The 19,772-nt window shown below is 45.2% G+C and overlaps 1 protein-coding gene across 5 annotated transcripts in view; it reads left to right on the top strand.

Moving 5' to 3' along the window:
• LOC108550458 (glutamate receptor ionotropic, kainate 2) overlaps positions 1-19,772 on the top strand; it is a 106,913-nt gene that overhangs the window by 71,223 nt on the left and 15,918 nt on the right. For 3 of the 5 annotated variants that reach the window (XM_017904199.1, XM_017904202.1, XM_017904201.1), the window contains 4 exons: positions 1,984-2,085; positions 2,157-2,258; positions 3,329-3,532; positions 9,882-9,986. In XM_017904199.1, coding sequence (XP_017759688.1) covers positions 1,984-2,085; positions 2,157-2,258; positions 3,329-3,532; positions 9,882-9,986 — 513 coding nt within the window. Of the gene's footprint in view, positions 1-1,983; positions 2,086-2,156; positions 2,259-3,328; positions 3,533-5,854; positions 6,059-9,881; positions 9,987-19,772 lie in introns of all 5 variants that reach the window. The other 2 variants (XM_017904200.1, XM_017904198.1) reach the window with 2 other exon arrangements.

Genomic DNA, 19,772 nt, shown 5'->3' with positions numbered 1-19,772 from the left:
GATAGAATTTGGTATAGCAGTGGAGTTGACACGTTGACTGCCATGGGGGTCACCGGTGACCGGCACTCAACTTGGCGGGGGCGCCACGGGGGCCGCCGGTGACCGGCGACGCGACCATTAGTAAAAATATATAATTAGAGTAAATATCGATACTGATAAATTTTGAAATAGTACCATCGTTACTATAATGGTTCGAAGAAATTAATGCCATACAGAACATGCAAAAATAATTTTATTTACACAAAGAAAAGGTGAATCAAAACAGTCGGCACAATACGTCGCCACTTTTTTAGTGCAATTCTTTGCTCTCATTCTTCCTAGCTGATTTGAATTATTTTCATAGCACACTTTGCAAAATCGCCTTACATTTCGCACACTTCCAGGTTTCTTTTTAAATTCGCGACGACGTTTTTTCTGTACGCAATTGCTCGATGAAATGCAATCTTCGTCATCGGAACATTTCACTAAATACATCGCTAACTTCATCCTAAAATCGGGAATTGAAATATTTTTTCGAGTTGCTTTTTAAACAATTGATAATGGCAAAAATGGTCTACAGCGCCGCGGGGGTCACCGGTGACCCTCACCACGAAAAATACATTAAACGCGATTGTACGACTCACCTTATCTGTTGTAAATAATATTTCGACGTAATATGCATCGCATAATAAAATATTCATGTTGGAGCCATGGGCAAACCACGTAAAATGCGCGTGGCAATGAACGTGTTAAAAAGGAAGGAACGCTAATTATAAAGAGGGAACGCTTTAATAATTGGCAACTCGATCGGTGTGTGCTTCACAACGATTACTTAGAGACTGATTCGTTTGAACAAAGGAATTTGACTGGCAACCAACACATGCACGATCATATAGTAGTATGTAACACAAAGGAAGAGCATTTTAACATCAACGTTATATGTAAGATGTCTCGACTTATGTCTTTAGCATTCCAACACAAACGAAAGGCAGAATGTGAGCGAAAGATTTAATATGTAAGCAAGATAAACAAGTATGACAAATTTCACGCGATGCGTGCAATTGCTGAAGCACGAGGACACGGAAAATGGTAAAACGCGAGGCAGAAACGCGACACCGAGCTTGTTAATTAACGCCTCGTCACAGGTTCTTCGGTACCACGGATCTTCCAAACAATACAGCTTGCGGGCAAAACCGTTAAATGCAGTTATGCGTCATCGGGACGCCCTCCGTGGTCGTTTCTTGCTCCAGCGAATTATTCGCGAGTCGGGAATTAGCGGCACTATTTTCCCAACGAGCGTCAAAAGAAACTCGAGACTGTAAATTCCACGGCGTGCTCCAAAATGGCGCTGGAACCGCGACGTCCCGTAGCATCCGCGAGTTTCTCGCCGCCCGTTCGGCTCTAACTTGCGCGACATCGTGCCACGGGATCAGAGCCACCCCCATAACCGAGTTGAGAATTTTTGCACTTAAGAAGTCGTTATTGCGACGAATCCTCCGACTACGGGGTCGTTGGGTCGACTTGCCGAGTCGCGGCAAGTCCCAGCGGAACCCGCCGCCATGGTGCTTGATCCCAGCCACTCCCGGCCACTCCAGCGCGAAAATATTTTCAAAACGTGCCGGATGACAGGGTGCAGACTCGCGTCCCGTCCACCACGCGCTTCGTGGAGAGCATAAATTTGAGGAACGAGGCAGTAGCTTTCACCCGACGGACTTTTTAATCTCTCCCAGTGTCCCCGACTCCCTCCCGCTTTTCCATTTTTCCCAGGTGACGGCCGCTGGCCGAGTTACAAATGCGCGATTATGATTCAACGACGGTGAAAAGATGTTTCCGAATTTATTCAAATCCCCCGTTTCGGCGTTGAAATTTCTTCGCAACTTAACCCTTTCAAATTCCCAACTCTCCAGGGTCGTAAACCCATCGCGGTTGTCGCGTTGTTGTTGCGTGACCTTGCGTAACCTTCCAGGGTTAACTATTAACAGACTACTCCGTTGTTCGTTCCAGGTCGTGACGAAGGGTATTTCCGGGCCCATCGAGTTCAAGGAAGGGCGCAGAATTCTGTTCAAACTGGACCTGCTGAAACTGAAGCAACATTCGCTGGTCAAGGTACGCACGATCGATTCCATGGTCATACGTTTTCCTGTACGTGGTGAAAGTGACGTTGAGAATTGAAACAGGTCGGTGAGTGGCGTCCAGGCGCCGGCGTCAATGTGACGGACACCGCGACCTTCTTCGAACCAGGATCGGCGAACGTCACTCTGCTCGTCATCACTATACTGGTGAGTCCTATCCACTCGCTTTCCATCCCTCTTCGATACGTCATTCATCCCTATGTAGAATCGCGAGAAGGTAATCTCGAGTCGCGTTCCTATCTCGGCGATTTGTCCTCGCGTCTTCCGTTTGATCGCGCTTCGCGTTTGGAGAGAAACTCGGAGAGAAACTCGAAGAGGAATCCGACGAGAAATCGGAAGAAAGCTTCACGATAACATTGCGATACGTAACGAGCGAGCAACAGCGGAGGAGAATTCGAGGAACGCCGGGAAACCGGCGGGGAGATCGCGTGGAGAAAGATCGACGATCGAGCGATTACATTGACCATGTTAGATGGAGAGGTTTCAGGCGCACGAGCTGTAACGCGTCGTCTGAAAGCCTTCGACACGAGGATTCGAGCAGCGGAGTAGGCCATCCGCGACCCGGGCAAGGATATTTACGAGTGCACCGTGGCGAAGTAATAAACAGCGATTGCATCGTTCGCGTAACGGAACCTCGTACTTTATGTCCGGTATCCGTTGTACGTAACGCGTCATTCCGATCCGAGGATAGAGGCTAAAGTGGTATAAAATCTCGCTGTTTCCCGGGAGAGAATCGGTTGTATCGACGAGTCGTGAAATTGCTAACGATCGAACGAGCGAATGGTTCGGTTTCGAGAAGATCGTTGTAGTCTGGGTCGAAGGTTCTCTACACGCGGGGCCATTTTCTTCGCTGAATGGGACATTTGTACGAACACGAGATCGAGACTATAGGCGGCGTGTTTCGATCCAGACTATACGCGATCACTCGCAAATGTCGTTCATTTTCCGCTTTTCGTTTTCAACGCTATTCTCGCGCGCCGTTCTTTAACGCTTAAATCGGGAATAGATCGGTAGGTCGATGACGAGTCGATCGATGTACGTACGTGTATGCCCATCGATTCGACGGGTATTCGAGTTTCTCCAATTTCGTAAAGCCTCTCGAGAGCGATTAGGGCAGCCGTCCGAGCGGGAGGCATGTATCTTCCCGTGTAGGCCCGTGTATCGTCCAGATCTGACAGCGTGTTCCGTTGTTTGCATGGGCCCCGGTTGCGACACAGGAAATTCCGTACGTGATGATGCACTACGAAAAAAACTACACGGGGAACGCGCGGTTTTACGGTTTTTGCGTGGACCTACTGGAGGCGGTGGCAAGGGAGGTCGGCTTCTCTTACCGGTTGGAGCTGGTACCGGACAGGAAGTACGGCGCGAAAGACCCGGAAACCGGGGAGTGGAACGGCATCGTCAGAGAACTCATGCGACATGTATGATTTGGTTTGTTTAATTTCTCTCATCTCACTTGGTTCTCACACACCCTCTCGCTCACACTCGTTGTTTCCACCTAGGTAACTATAGAGACACACTTTCACCGATCCACATACAGGTTCACGTTCTCCACACTGTTTCTCACTGCCTCCACGAGTAGATCGCTATACCTTTGATCTTCTTAGCTTGAATTCGGTACACGTTGTCTCCCCTGTGATCAAACACGAACGCACCTTAGTTATTATTCATTAGGCTAGACACACGAGCGTTTCACGAATCAACATCTTAGTGCACTCTTACGATTAGGTGGTTGCTCGGGTATATAGATAGACAGTTAGTCGAGGTTATCCAGTGAACACTCGGGATGAACGCGAGACACGCGAACCCTGGACAGGATTCAAGGGTGAAATACTCGATACACCGACGAGAAGATCGGCTGTGCGATCTTCCGCGAGCGAAGGCCGCAGCACGATCTCGTGGCAACGATCTTTTCTCGCCACTCCGATTAAAATTCACCTCTCACCAGGAAGACACGCCGCATAGAACCGCAACGTAGAGGATCGAGCGCACTTTCGTTCACCAGACACTTGCACCGCGAGCTCTGACAGAGTTTTGCACCATCCCGCGCCGCTTAATAGACGTTTCATCCCTCGAAGTCTCCCGACTCGTCGTTTATCCAGACCTGTCCACCTTCTAAATCATCGTGATCGATTACCCGCGCGACTTGTCGCCACGTCTGCTCGAGGAGCCGTAGGTAAATCACGACGCGTTAATTACTCGCGAGCGTCTGCGTAATAAAGCCCATAAATCGAACATGGATCATAGCCTGCTAATTGACATCGGTCAACGCGAAACGACGAACATCAAAGGTCGACATTTTCTCTCGATAGAAGCAAACAACCTGCGGAAAATTCGCGTTCTATCCAACGGTCAGAGGTGTATCCATCGATCTGGAATTGCAGAGCTTGCGTATATTATCGATTAGATAAACGAGGGGATGAAAAGTTCATCAACCGTATCGCGAACCTCGCGACACGAAGTTCCGTTGCTTCTCTCTGTTCCTCTTTCACGACCCGTTCGACCCGGTAAGTTAACGCGATTGACGGGACCCGCGCATTTGCGAATACACGCAGACACGCGCAAACACCCGACTAATTTGCAATTCCGGCGAATACCGAAGGTTCCATGTGCGAGCACGCCCTCAGTTTCCCCGTTTACCGAAACACCCCACGCGGTGGTGAACTTGGGTTAAACTTAAATGAATTCGATTTTCCAATTACGCCACTACAGACCACTTGCACGACCGCGGATTACCACGATCTCTTTCACGACTCGGCGAGCACGTGTCTGAAACTCAACGTCTTCCCCTCCGAAGGTACACGAAATAAATCATACTCGATGAATTCTCGAGTCGCTTCGTCCCTCCGGAGTACTCTCGTTCGAGACCTTTGGAAAACGAGCACGACGAAGACGACGACGACGACGACGACGACGGCGTCGAAAATCACCGTGCAAGGGCCATGCAGTCCTCTTCGTCGTTCCGCTTACCTGCTTCACGATCTTGCAACCGAGTTGCCACGTACGCGCGGCTACATTGTCCCGAGGGAACGTCCGTGGTAATAGTCTATCGAGTGGTAATCCATTTAGCCGGTAATCAACATCGAACGCCGTGGAGTACGGGGCTCGGTGCATTTGCGGTACATATCGATCAGAGTGGCTCGAGACACGTGTAACAGTCGGGTCTCGGTGTTGGACAAAAGTCGTGGTTCTCTGACCATTTCCCGGGAAGAAGGCCGATTTATAAATTCGACTGCAGATGGCTGGGAACGGCCATCGCGGTGAAGTATCCGGGGAAACATTAGCGCCGAGAACGAAAGAGGGTGGAATTAAGAGGGTGGAGATAGCTTTCCATTTGTATAAACGATTACTCCCCGCGAGAGAGGATGGAAAAAGTTCTCGAGACAGGGAAAGGGAGAGACTGAGAGTCTGGAAGTTGTATCGAGCTGGTGTAAAGTGGGAGCCGTGAAGGAACAGGGTTGTCGCGAAGAATCGTGGAGAATCGGTTGGATTTTAGATATAGGTGAGAAGCGAAGGTTGCGAGAACGGGTGAAGAAAGAGGAACAGAGGCGAGAGAGAACGGGAGGAGAGGAAACGACGTGTAAATAGAAAAGAGGAATGAAAAGACACGGAGAAGAGGCTAGGGGTGAGGGTGTCGTTAGAGGAAGGTGCGAGTAAAACGATAGAACGGAAAGGTGAGAAGTGAGAGAAGAGAAGAAGAAGAGGAAGAGGAAGGTAGTAGCTCCTTTTTATGGTCCCCGTAGGAGCAGCCGTACGTAATGCTGAAGAGCAGAGGGAATTTCAGCGGGAACGCACGTTACGAGGGCTTCTGCATCGACCTACTCAAGGAGATAGCTCACATGGTGGGCTTCGCCTACAGGATCGAGCTCGTGCCGGATGGCAAGTACGGCGTTTACGATTACGAGACCGGCGAGTGGAACGGAATAGTCCGCCAGCTGATGGACAAGGTGAGTATATCTATTCTCGAAGCGTCTTCGCTCACGGAAATTTAAGTGTAACCGCGTCACCGCAACCTCGTCGCGTCTTCCTCGCGATCTCGTCGTCCACTCGTAAGTATATCGAACATTTGATGTACGTAGTCGAGTATCCGCACAGACGAGGATACCGAAAGGTCCACGATGAAACGTGGATCCGAAACGCACGAGGAATATCCGAACGAATTTGGGGCACGGAATAGGGGTAGAGAGAATGCGAGAAAATAGTCGATAATCTTTCTGGACGTTGAAGAATTGTCCGAGATTAGAAGATGCGAATGTAGATTAGAGGAGATAGTTGATGGAAGGTGCGGATGGACGTGTGTAATAAGGATTCGTTAATGAAAATCATGCGCATTTCATGGTCAAAAAGGCTGGACTTGGTAATAAAAAATAAAATAAAACAATCGTTGAAGATTGGAGTATGAAATGGAGAGAAAGAGTTCTCCTATAATGGATCGAGAAGTTCGTTGAGAGTAATTCGAAACTCTACTGAAATAACAACGAATATTGTAAAAGAGAAATATACGTGCTCCTAAATTGATGAATCACATGTCTGAAGTGTATATTAAATAAAAAGGTGAACAAGTGGGAATAGACTTGGCGCGTTGCTAAAGTGCTTGTCTGCCAACCCGCGGTCCCGGGTTCGATTCCTCGTTTTATAGGTTCGGTTTTTTCTTCGAATTTTTTCTCGTTTAATTGGTTCTAAGTGGTGAATCGGGTCGCTATGGATGTTCATGAGGGTTTTTAAATAAAATTGTGATCCATCTAGATAAAAAACTTATCCATGGAAGACACGGGAAAACCCGGTGGAACCCAAAATTCCCGTTCGCGAGTCGTAACCCGGGTTGTTCAAAGTGCAAGTTATCACATCTAAGATATGCGTGTGTGTCATATATAGTAGCTTACCGTTTAACAAAGATATTAGATAGAGGAGGGAGTGTGGGTGCACAACACGCGCGTATTCCCGTGGTGGAAGAACAGTTTGCAATGCAAATCATGAGTCGATGCAGCGGAACGGGTTGGAAATGCTTGCACGCACCGTGTTCCCTACGGCTGTATGTGCGAAGTGCGAAACCATGGTTTCTCGCGTGTAGAAGGGGTGGTGGTGGTGGTGGGGTGGCAGCTTCAGCCATCAACCCCCCTCGGTTGTGTCCCAGGTAGGCGACTACTAATACGTTCGCATAACCAACTAAGTGCCGGGTTTACGTCTCCCAGAGAAAATCCGTCCCGCCTCTGCGCAATCGAGAGATTCCAATGATGAAGTTTAGGAAATTACCGTGTATTTACAATCTGACAGAGAACTTGCTGCATCTGATAAAAAAATTTCCGTAAAATGGTCATTTTATGATAAAAAAAATACCCGAAATGAATCGGCAAAATGGCGCTATGGTTCGTTCGTTATCCTGGAGAGATACTCTAGTGAAAAAAACGGAATTAAAAAACCGAGTCGTAAAAAATTGAAATACCGTGTGTGCAGTATGTGTCCCAAACTCTGGCTGAACGGCCGAAATTCCCAGAGCTACTTTCGTAATAAATCTCGAGTGTCAGGATAGGAATGGGGGTGGAGGACTGTTCGGTATTCTACAAAGCTCAAGTCGAATGTGTACTTTCCCGCGCGATGCATAATGGATGAATCCGGTGCTCGCGCGGATCTGTGTCTGCGGAACAATTAATATCGCGATTTCGGGAGAATTAGCGCGGCAATAATTTTCTCGCGCCCGTTGCTCGTGGAAAAACGAGAACTCGCGAAACGTCGCGATGAGAATCGGCTGGGAACTTGAAATCACGAAATCCCGAAAAATGGAAGTAGAGGGAAGTTGCTTGGGAATTAATTCGAGCAAAGATAATTAACGGTTAAACGAAGCCCGTTTAAAGGGGGCTTACAAAGGACTTGAAACGAAGAGAAATTTCCTGCGGCTAGGACCTTTTTTCTCCGCTCAGCTGCCACGACAGCTGGTACAAAGCGACCGGTGCTATATCACCGAGTCCGTGTTATTAATTTTGTCAGATGGTCATTAATAATTCTCACGTCTAGGTGCTAGCTCGCGAACGGAAATGCGCGACTTAATCACCGCGATTTTTCCGTAATACGGAAAGACGAGAGAGTCCGGGCTGAGTAAGCGGGTTCACTTAGCATTCCCTTTCGTCCTTTCGTGGCCAATAGATGCGTGTATAATTTACGCGAATCCTGCGATCGATGAATCGGCGTTTCGGGTATACTGGTAAATAAATTGCCGATGATATCGGTGGCGTTCGTTCGCCTGCAAATATGCCCGAACAGTGGGGAATAATGAAACGTTCCGTTTTAAATTCCTTTCGATATTACGAGAGGCTTATTTGCCACCCCCTTTAAGCGGCCTGTCGATCGGGACCAATTGGAACCAAGTTACGACAGTGCGATCGTCCGACCGGGACACGATGGGGTAAAAAAAGGAAGACAGGGTGGAACGCTGACAAAACTCTCCCCGGCTCCTCGTAGGAGGGAATAAAAAAAAAATTCCAACTCAATCATCGGTGATTCTGCGCGAAGAACTCCGGTCGAAAAGTCTGGTTCGACGACCGGCTCTGTCGATGGCTCGGCAAATTGATTTAACCGATCGTTTTTGCGTTACGTTCTCGTCGCGTATTCCTGAAAAACTGGCCATCTCGACGAGGGTCGCTATGTTCGAACGCTGTCCCTTTTCCCCTTTTTCCTTTTCTCCTTTTTCAAATCCTACTTATCCTTTTATTTTCATCCCCTTTCGCTCTACTGTGCGTCACATGGAGATCGAATTATACATCCCCGGGAAATACGGGCATTTTTGCGAATCGTGCTACGAAATAGGAGCAACGGTTGGGACGGAATAAAACGGTCGTTAAAATGATCGACTAACGACGACTGGAGAGAAGAAAGGGAGAAAACCGCGACGGACACGCGAAACGGCGGGCTGAGCGGTTTCTTTCAGCCACCCTTATCGGCCGTGGCCACATATACGGTTTCCAAGCAGCGGCAGCCAGAAATAAATCTGCCTAGACTCGTGGCGTGCCCCGTGGCACGGCGAGTGCTTTTCCAGACGCTGAAAAAGCAGTCAGATAACGTATCCCGACTGCGTATGTTCCTGCGGCAATTCTTCGTGTCCGTGAAACGGCACGCGCGATTGGAAGCGTTTCTCGATTAGGTCGACCGTTCGATTCGTCAACGAATCGACCATGTTTGCTGCTGGGACGGGATAGCGTTTTGAAGTTAGACGTAGAATAACGATCCCGATGTAGCAGACGAAGGTTAGTCTTTGCGCCAACAGGAGGTGATTTTAACGTAGACGTAGAATCCGTGAAGTACGTTCGATAGTCGATTAGATTCCCTGTCGTTTTACCCTTGCTTCCGTAGCGAGTCTTGAACACCCTGCACCGACTGCACGACATCTCGCCCCTTATCACCATCGCTTCCGAGACCCGAGTTAGGCACACAAGACACACACGTAAGAACACGACAGAACACGAGGAAAGGTAGGAGAACGTAGAGAACCGTATGCAACCACCAGAAGAGCATCCACCGAACCCATCACGCCATCGCGAATTACGGTCAGATACCTCCGATCTACGTCCTTCGCGCAGCGTCGTTTGTTCCTCCGCGTGCTTTCGCATGCCTGGCATCTTCCTTCCCAGGCACGTAGATCCACGGTGTCTAGTCGTAACGCATTCGCGTGACATCACACACCCCTCAGTTTCGCCATGCATCGTCGTTCCCGCTACACACCCCCGACCACGCTTCCGTTTCCGCCGACTAATCCAACGCATACGTCTCTATTCGCAGAAAGCAGACCTGGCGGTCGGCTCGATGACCATCAATTACGCCCGCGAAAGCGTGATCGACTTCACGAAGCCGTTCATGAACCTTGGCATCTCGATCCTCTTCAAGGTAAGATTCTCTTCGAGAAACCGAAACGGGTAAACGGGGAAGGGTTCTCTGTTTCTCTGGAAACGAGGAACGAATCTCGCGCGGAGGATCGAATTTATCTAATCAACTGGAATCGTTTACATTTTTCGGGGTGAACCAGGGGTGGAGAATCGCCCGGGAGAATCGCTGGTTCGAATAAAATTGCCGTTTAATCCGGTCTGATTCGATACCGCGCTCGCTCTCGTTCGCGATTCATTTTTTCGATCCCGGCGCGCTGTTCGCGCCGTTAATCTGCTTTTTCTTCTCGCCGTGTCGTTGTGTCCGTGATCGTTTCAATCGAGCACGTGACATTTTTCATTTTCCCGTAATGCCGGCTTGAAAACGCTTGATTCCCGGGTCGCGCTCTTTTCTCCATTGAGAGAGCCGATTGGCCGGGTCGGAGTTGCGTCAGTTCCTTTCCTCGGGGGAACTGCCATAACTCGGGAACGGGAACAAATGGCAGGTAAATTCGCGTGAACCTTTTATTTCTTTCCCGACTGCGGTACAACAACCCGAAAGTTATGTCCGTGCATTAAGATACGTTCTGTACCCGCCTTTTATACCTTATATCCGCGTTCTTTCTTTTCCTTTCCTCGAGTACTCTCGTTGTTATCGGCGAGATCGCGGAGTCGGGTTGGAGTCGGCGATGAAATTGTAGTCGATAATACTACCGCGTGGATGAAAATGGAGCTTTGGATATTTTCCACGAGGATTACGAACCGTTCGAAATTTCTAGATTATATCGGCCAGCGCGTTATTATCTTGCCGAGTGGATACCGAGGCAATGTCACTGTCCAAACACCGTGGCGATAATTCCGTGCCTGTGTACGTGATCTGTCGATAAGTCTTTATCTCGACGTCATTTCAGGTCGATAACGACGCCGTGTCGTCGATAGCTACCGCATAGGTAGCTACCGAATGCAACGCGTGTTAATCGGATGATACACCGCCCCGTTGGATTGGAAATGTATCGAAGTGACTTGCATACGTGTGTCGATAATAGTAATATCTCTTAATAGAATTATGAAAAATGGGTCACGTCAATTTTCCTTATTGCTCGTTAAACGTCATTCCCGATACAGCCGGACCGAGTAAGACACGTACGTGTAATTCCTATTGGCTGGGATATCAACACGTGTCACGAGTCGTGTATCTGTGTCGCGTTTACGAACACTTATCGGCGAAAGCTGAAAAACAAAATGACGATTCGCGACTTTTTACGCGTTCTTTATCTCCGGGGACACGTGTGTTAATTTCGATTCCGAACACGGTGAAAGTACGTGTTTCGAGAGATAATTTCAGCTCGATGCTTCGAAGACGTGACTCATTTGTTGCGTGACGAAGTGACGAGCAAAAGTTATTTGCTTGCTCTGAAATAGTGAAAGATATCAGGTACCGATGCGATAAGCGAAATGAGTTTACAAATATTTTGTAACAAGCCGACAATCGTCGACATTGCGATAATGAGCCAGTCGATTGGACGAGAAATGCTTTCTTCCTTTTAACAAAACGAGACGCGTAAATTTATAGTCGTACTTCATGCGTGATAAAGTTGAAGGAGGTAGACTAAGTATTACACGTATGATGACTTCTTTATCAAACTGGTGACACGAGCAAAATTATTATGGTCTTTAGATAAAGCTAGATTGATGGACACCAACGATGTGTAAAGTAAACTATGTTACTCGTAGAGGGAGAGTACAGATAATTATATCTGTATATATATTTAGTATCGAGGACTTAAGAGCAGTAAGCAGAAAATGGCCATAGAAGAGATAGATAAAAGAGAAAGTCAGAGAAAGTGAGTGGACAACGCGAAAATTAAATTCATTGGGAAAATGTTACTCAACGAACAATCCATCCATGGGTTTGTAATATTTTTGGAGATTAAAGTGGGGATAGTTTTTAACCCTTTGCACTCGAGAGGTGCCTCTCAGTCACCATTTAATCGGATTATAAGATGGATGTTAATTAATATATCAAATTTACAATTACTCAGTGATGCATGGAATATCGAAGTAAAATAATTCTACGTCTTAATTTTCATACGATTTCTTATTTACCGTTTTAGGAATATCGTCGACTTTATGGCAGAAAGTCTTCGAATCGTTATTAATCACCGAGTGCAAAGGGTTAGTACAATTAGGTAAAGCTAGGAGCGTTGTACGATACTTGGATCGAAAGAAATCGTGTAGAGTTGCTTCCTGTTGTCTTTTAATTTTGCATACACTTTCTTTGTTCAATCTTATCGTAAACTACATATTTTCTACACATATCTGGAGACTCGTCCGGGATTGAGTACTGTATATGTACGCATACTATAGTCGTATACACATATACGTGGAAGTACGAGCTTCCATAATTGAAATAGGAAGGGTGGGTCGATAGTCGGGATATTAGACGATTAATTGGTTAACTATAATCGAGTCACCAAGAGTACGCATATAGAGAAAATATTATTAATCGTATATTAGTCCTATGGAATAAGAAGCTAATTAATCGCGACAATTTCATTACTGACAAATGCAATGATAGAATCAAATAGAACTTGGATTTAATTAACAAAATGCAAGGGGCGTGGTAAGTGTGAGAGGAAGGAATACAGGTCGAAAACTCAAAAATATCTTGTGTTAGAAGGGATTTATTTTACACCAAGGTCTCCCTTACTAATTTCTCGATGATCTCTACCCGATTGCCCACTGATAATTCCTCATGCATAGAAGCATCCCCTTTCAGTGCTCTTCGTTCTCGATCATTTCATAACGATCGAGAGTTTCGTTTATCGTTGATTTTCTTACAATAGCAATATTGCTACGTGTCATACATATATTGTAAAGTAAATGGAAAAGTTATTATGTATAACAAAATTAAGTTGCTAGACTCCCCTACGGGAAGGTGAAGCGTAGGTTAAGGAAAGCATAAAAGCGTGGTCCTTGGCAACCAAAACTGAGTCCTTAGAAATCAGTTGTGACCAGAACGGGATGATTTCTTTCGTGCAACGCAGAGTAGATGAAGTTGTGATGGGAAAATCGTCGATTTTGAGAATTTATTTATTATTTATTATATACAGTGGGCCCTCGACTTTCGCACATAATTGGTTCCTGAAAGTGTGTGCGAATGTTGAATGTTCGAAAGTAGAGGGATGTAGAAAAATATGCACCAAAAACTGTGTTTTAAAGTATTTATTTATCTATATGTACACATAATGAAGTTAAAGAGGCGTGTTAAGTGCTTTCGGGTATTTCCTTTATAAACTTGTCAAGAATTAGCGTCGGCCCTGGTCTGATGGCTAGTCTTATGTCCCCTGAGAGGGGACATTCGACCGCAGAGGATTAAAAAGTAGAATTTTTAAAAATGTGAGGATCGTCTGTATATGTCTCTCCCATTCAGTTTCGCAAGAATCTACTGCTTAATTTCCGATAAATTAGATACAGGAATACAGCGATAACCAGGATGAGCGTGAGAAGAGACCGACCTTGAGCGATCGATATGAGGCAGACTGCATCAGCTTTAACACGCTTTCCAATTTTACTCGCGACACGGAACAGGGACCGCGCCAATCGACCAAAACGAAACGCGCATCGTTTCCGGCGATATGACGTCCGGCTGCAGCCACGTCCCAGATCGATTCACTCCCGGCTGCATCGTGTGCGACTGCAAAGAATCGCTGACCAAAATTCACTCGCGACCGACACGGCGAATACCCCCGTCCCTTTGTCGAACGAGTGGATCAACCCGGAGTTGTCCGATTATTACTTCGCGGCGCGTGAGAAATTGTCCGCGACGGACCACGCCACGTGTCGCCACGCGTTAATTAGTCCGACCGCCAGGTGATGGCGTGCGGATGATTCGATTAGTCGAGATCCGGCCGACCCGGCAATTCGATTTCCGTTCGACCAACCGATTCCCCCGTTCTTTTCGCTAACTCGATCGTCCGAAACGATATCCCCTGTCGCGTCCGTTCCCCACGAAATTCGCTCGACGAGGGGCCCCGAACTGGTCACGGAATATCTCATTTATTTCGAAACTAGAGAAACTGACGCGATAATTAAAGATGGCGGCTAATCTCGGTTATCCTTTCCCGATGTAATTGACAAATTTTTATGGTGCAAATGGTAAATTAATAGTGAATTGGAAAATTATTTTTCCTCTCTGTCGAAATATGTCAGTTTAAAGTTAGCTGAGAAATGTCGAAGACTATGGAACGTGATTTTATGGAGCACTGTATATCTCTTTGGGGCACGTTGGGATTATGTCCCACCTTTTTGATGCACCGTAATGCATGCTGGGACATTTTTGTTGGTAGAAATGCACTCCAATACCTTCTACGTTTTTTAACTGTTGGAGAGTTTTAATCTCCCGCTCCATGTTACTAGACGCTTCTAGCGACATCTAGCATTTTTTGAACTATTCAAATAAAGACCTAACAGTGGAAGTCACTTCCTTCCAAACTACCTCTAAGAAAGAACGTATAGTTATTCTGATTCTGAGACATTATCCCAGTAAACCATAACTCATCCACTGTATTAAGCAACATTAATAATTAATACATTAGTATATTTAGATAAAAATGTTTAAATAATGAAAACAACTCGGAATAAACTATTTTGAACTAAAAATTGATTGACTCTTTGTAGAAAATTCTTCTCTCTCTCTCACTCTTATTAACTATTACATACTTCCTCTCTGACGATTCTCACATAACTGTTTTACCCTGGCATATATATTTATATCATTGCAAATGAGTTTCACTTATTCAACCTAATTCTCATTCACACCCATATAAAACCAACACTCGCAATTTCTAGTCCCACCTCGAAATATCGCAATAGCTGCATGTACATAGATTTATATTTCACCTTATTTGCGTAAAGCAATTGGTAATACCTTCGACTGTGTTGGTAACATTCAACATACCAGTACAGGTTCATCAGTTGTCGCAAGCGGAAGGTTTCCTGATTTTATATTTTTACAATGTGCGATTCCTTTACTAGCGAAAATAAACCAATTTCGTTTCATCTAAAACATAATCAAATTTCTATGCCACACGGGTCTATTTCAGTATCCGAAATCCTGTGTCGCGAAGAGTGAAAAGATCGGCAAATACCGCAGAGAGTAGATTAATTTCCCGTGCTGGCCGAAGAATTGCAAAAATATTCCCTGTTTTCGTTAAATCTATGGAAAAACCAGCAATGTTTGTTGGAACGTGCTCCTAACGAAGGAATAACAGGTCGTTTCCCTCGGTGGTGAAAGGAGGCGAGAGGTGGCGCGAGCGAGACGAGGGGGTGGGCCCGTTGTCGAAATTCGCTGAAACGACGTCAGGAATTCACGACGATAGGGTCGGGTTCGGGTGCGGGGTCGGGTGCGCGTGTCGTGGAAGAACAATAACGACAGCAATAATGAGGACAGGGTGAACAGCCGGGACAAACGAGCGTCGCGACTGCTAAATAAAATTTTCTAGACGATCGTGCTTCGTTCGGCTCCAGCCTCGTTTCGCCTATCCACGTTCCGCCTTCTATTTGCCGGCTATCGATGGAAAACTCAATCGGCCGTTTCTCAATTCGGACAAATTTACAGGACGATCGTGCCGGTTCTACTTCCCTCTCTTCCTCTCTGTCTCCTCTTCGCCCCTCTCCGGTTTTATTTCGTTATTATCAGGCAAAATCGAGAGGGAACAACGTACGCGCGTATCGTCGCTGATCCCAGCTTAAACCCGCGACCCTCGTTAGCAACGAAGCTTGCACCGGGTACGTCGCGAAATCATTTACCTCGACCAGCTTTTTCAACGATAGAAAACTGTAATTAATCTCGTTGCACGTTTCGCCAGAGTAATTAGTATTTTAGCCGTGGCTCGTTTGAATTTCGCGGCCTCCACGGTCTCAAAGCTAACTGGAGGACTACTTCCTTTTTTCTTCTCATTTGCCCCCGCGCCGCAGCGGGAACAGGTTGGTTGCTCGTAAATAACGCGACACACGTTGCCGAGCGGTTTCGAATCGCGAATGAAATCGTTATGGCCACGCTCTTGTTGCGTTACCGTTGTTCGTGTTAATTCATATCGCGACCACGTTAATTGCCAGCAAATTTCTCCGCGTCGAGTTACTCTCCTACCCGAGTGAATGCGCCGAGTACGAAGGCTATTCTTTTACTCGCGAATCCTGAAAACGAGCTCTCCGCTCGGTGGCCAGTGGTTCTCACGTCGATCGTGTATTTACCGCCAGTTTCCCCCGCGAGTCGTGTAATAATCCGGATCATCGTCCATCGTGCAACCTCTGCGACCCCGCGCTCATGCTCCGCCATTGTACCACCCTCGCGCCATTATGGGACCTCGCAAATATTCCTCCAGTCTCTCCGTTAACCCTTTGGCCTACGACCACGCGTGGGACTCGTGATGAGGAATTTGGGGCATAAGCGAAAACCACGAGTCTGACTCGTGGTGAGGAATTTGGGCCATAAACGAACACCACGAGTCTGACTCGTGGTGAGGAATTTGGGCCATAAACGAAAACCACGAGTCTGACTCGTGGTGAGGAATTTGGGCCATAAGCGAAAACCACGAGTCCGACACGTGATGAGGAATTTGCGCCATTAACAATACGCAGGAGTCGAAGTCGTGGTACTTCGTTGCGCCGAAATATACATGTCATAGGTATATATTTTGCGCAAGTTCGGGCACCTGGCTGAACAGCCGAATAGCTCGTCGGGGGACCGACCTTCTCGTTTACTATGGCCCGCGCAATTGGAAGATAGCGCGTAGGCCAAGGGGTTAATCTCTATTAGTTCCGATCGATGTTCTCTCCGAACTTTTCCCGCATTTTTCTTCGCAACCACTCGTATTTGGAATATTCCCGGGTCGGATATATCGACGCGCGAGTCGATACGTCGTGGCACGACGGAAGAACCACTGTATGGAGGATTTGCCGGTAGAGAGAAGAGCGAAACGGTCCGGAAGGCTCGTTTAAACTTTTAAACGACGAGCCGCCGAGTTTCTTTTGATTCGGAAACAAATAGGGTAGAGAATCTTGGTGGTATCGGGGCGCAATCAGCGTCAGAGCGGAGGAAGCCTCTCTAATTAGTGTAATGCGACCGCTTAATTGCAATCAGCGTCGCCGGCGCGGCCGTGCCCCTGTGTCCTTTAATTATTCGATATCGTAATTGATCGTCCACCGGCCGCGATTCCCCGCGTCAAAGCACTTTCCGCGATACTGCAATCTGTTGTTCGCGTAGACACGCGTTGCACGATTCCTCGCCGTGCTCCTTATCTCGGCGAACCTAACGAGCGCGGAGAAAAAGCGGCACGAAGCGAGTGGAATCTTCGTCCCGGTCCCCCCCGCACAGGTAACTCGCGCGATGTTCGTGGGATACGCGATACACGTGTGCAATCTCGTCGTGGAGACGACTAACCGTCAATTTTTTCATACGTGCGTAGCTTCACGTGGCTGAACTCGAGTCGGAGACGTATGTGAACCGTTCACTGCACAAATTGATTCACTTCATGAAACAAAAAGTGGAAAAATGCAACGAGATAATGTATACTGTTTTTTAAAATTCCTTTTATAATTTAAATCGAAATGAATGTTGTAGAATGCATAAAATATAGAATTAACGCGTTGAATTCCATGGGGGTCATCGGTGACCGGCACTCAACTCGGCAGTGGCACCACGGGGGCCACCGGTCACCGACGCGCCCAGATTGATTGAAATATATATAATTTAAACAAATGTCAGTATTTAAAAATTTTTATTATTGTCATCGTTAATTCGAAGGTGACCCTCGTCGCAATTAACATATCAAACATGGTTATACATTGTAACTTATCTATTGCAAATAATATTTCAACATTACATGTATCGCATAATAGAAAATTCAGCGTGGCGCCACGGGCAGTCCCTGTAAAACTGGCGTGGCATTCAGCGTGTTAATGGTAACAAAGAAAAATAAAAATAAAAATGTAAAAATATATAAACAAACGAGATGCGTATAAGTATAAGAAAAAAGAATTTTTACAGAAAGTTGCTATGTAGTAGGTGTTTTAAATGGTGAGGAGATGGCTGAATAGATCTAGGGTAGGATAAGTGTTGTTAACTTTAATAATTATTCCATTAATACCTGAGTGATATGCATATATGCATATAAACGTATACAAACAGACGAGATGTGTATAAGTATAAGAAAAAAGAATTTTTTACAGAAAGTTGCAATGTAGTAGGTGTTTTAAATGGTGAGGAGATGGCTGAATAGATCTAGGTTAGGATAAGTGTTGTTAACTTTAATAATTATTCTGTTAATACCTGAGTGATATGCATATATGCATATAAAAGTATACAAACAGACGAGATATGTATAAGTATAAGAAAAAAGATTTTTTTACAGAAAGTTGCAATGTAGTAGGTGTTTTAAATAGTGAGGAGATGGCTGAATAGATCTAGGGTAGGATAAGTGTTGTTAACTTTAATAATTATTCTATCAATACCCGAGTGGTATGCAAAAGCGGTTTTATGTTGTATATGAAGAAAGTTGTATCGTCTTAAATGAAAAGTTGAAACATTGATTGAGAATTTTTGTAATACATCAGAACAATTTATAAGACCATCGAGCACTTAATAAACAAAAAGAATATCAGAGATTCCTCTCCTTCTTTCTAACGTTGTTAAATTGGACGATCAGAGTATGAATTCATAGCTATGACAGGTAACTGATTTAGATTATCCAATATATCGTGAAACTAAACGTAGGAACTGGTGTTGCACTTTTTCTAAAGAGCTAGTTTGCGATTTAAAGTTTGGCAGCTCTATGGATAAGTCCGAGAGACCTGTGGCTGCGAGATATAACATTTTTGTAGTGCTCATTGAGTATTAAGTAATTATATGAGCCGTTCACTGCACGAATTGATTAACTCCATAAAACAAAAAGCGAAGAAATGCAATAAAATAATATATATTGTTTTTTAAAATTCCCTTTACAATTTAAATCGAAATAAATATCGCAGAATGCATAAATACAAATGCAACTTTCATCTAATGGTATATAAAATTTATAAGAAAAAATAGCCAAAAGGTAATCGTTGGTAATGTTACCATTTTCATGTTACTGGAAGAGTTAATCGATTTGGCAATTGAGAAAAGTAATAAATTTAAATTTTACTAAATTTTACTTAAATTCTGATAAGACGGTACTAAAAAATTCACCGTTATCATTCATGGCTTGCTAGTGCATTTGAGATGCATTATTGCAACGATTTACATTAGAGTACGGAGTTAATCAAAGTGACCTCTGAAATAAATTATTTATTATTCAGTGGCCAAAAAATTTTTCTCGTTTAACGGTGTTAATCTTAATTATCAGGGAAAATTATTATAAATATAAAAAGTTACGACTATACCAAGTACTTTGACACTTAAATTTAAGATTTTTCAAAAAGTGGAGTTAATCGTTTTATGCAGTGAACATATGTACGTCGTTGGGAAGGAAAGAGTTAGCTGTTTCACTACGAAAGACGTATATATACGTCCTCGCAAGTCTATCACTATATACGAAAGACGTGTATATGCATCCTCACAAACTTATTAATATATAAAAAAGACTTAAATACACGCTCCTTACATTTTTCTTACTCTATCACTTTTGCTATTTTACCAATTGTTTCCATCTGAAATATAACATAGCAATTGAATATCGGCAATTGTTTCAATATTGTTCTGTCAATTGTCAAATATCCCGCCGTCTGTATTGATGATTCTCTTTGAGAATGTACCGCAGTCAAAGGGTTA

This window comes from Eufriesea mexicana, unplaced genomic scaffold, assembly GCF_001483705.2.
Source record: "Eufriesea mexicana isolate 0111107269 unplaced genomic scaffold, ASM148370v2 scaffold2837, whole genome shotgun sequence".
Taxonomy (NCBI): domain Eukaryota; kingdom Metazoa; phylum Arthropoda; class Insecta; order Hymenoptera; family Apidae; genus Eufriesea; species Eufriesea mexicana.
Note: the sequence above shows the minus strand (reverse complement) of the source record. Positions and strands in the feature narration are given on the sequence as shown.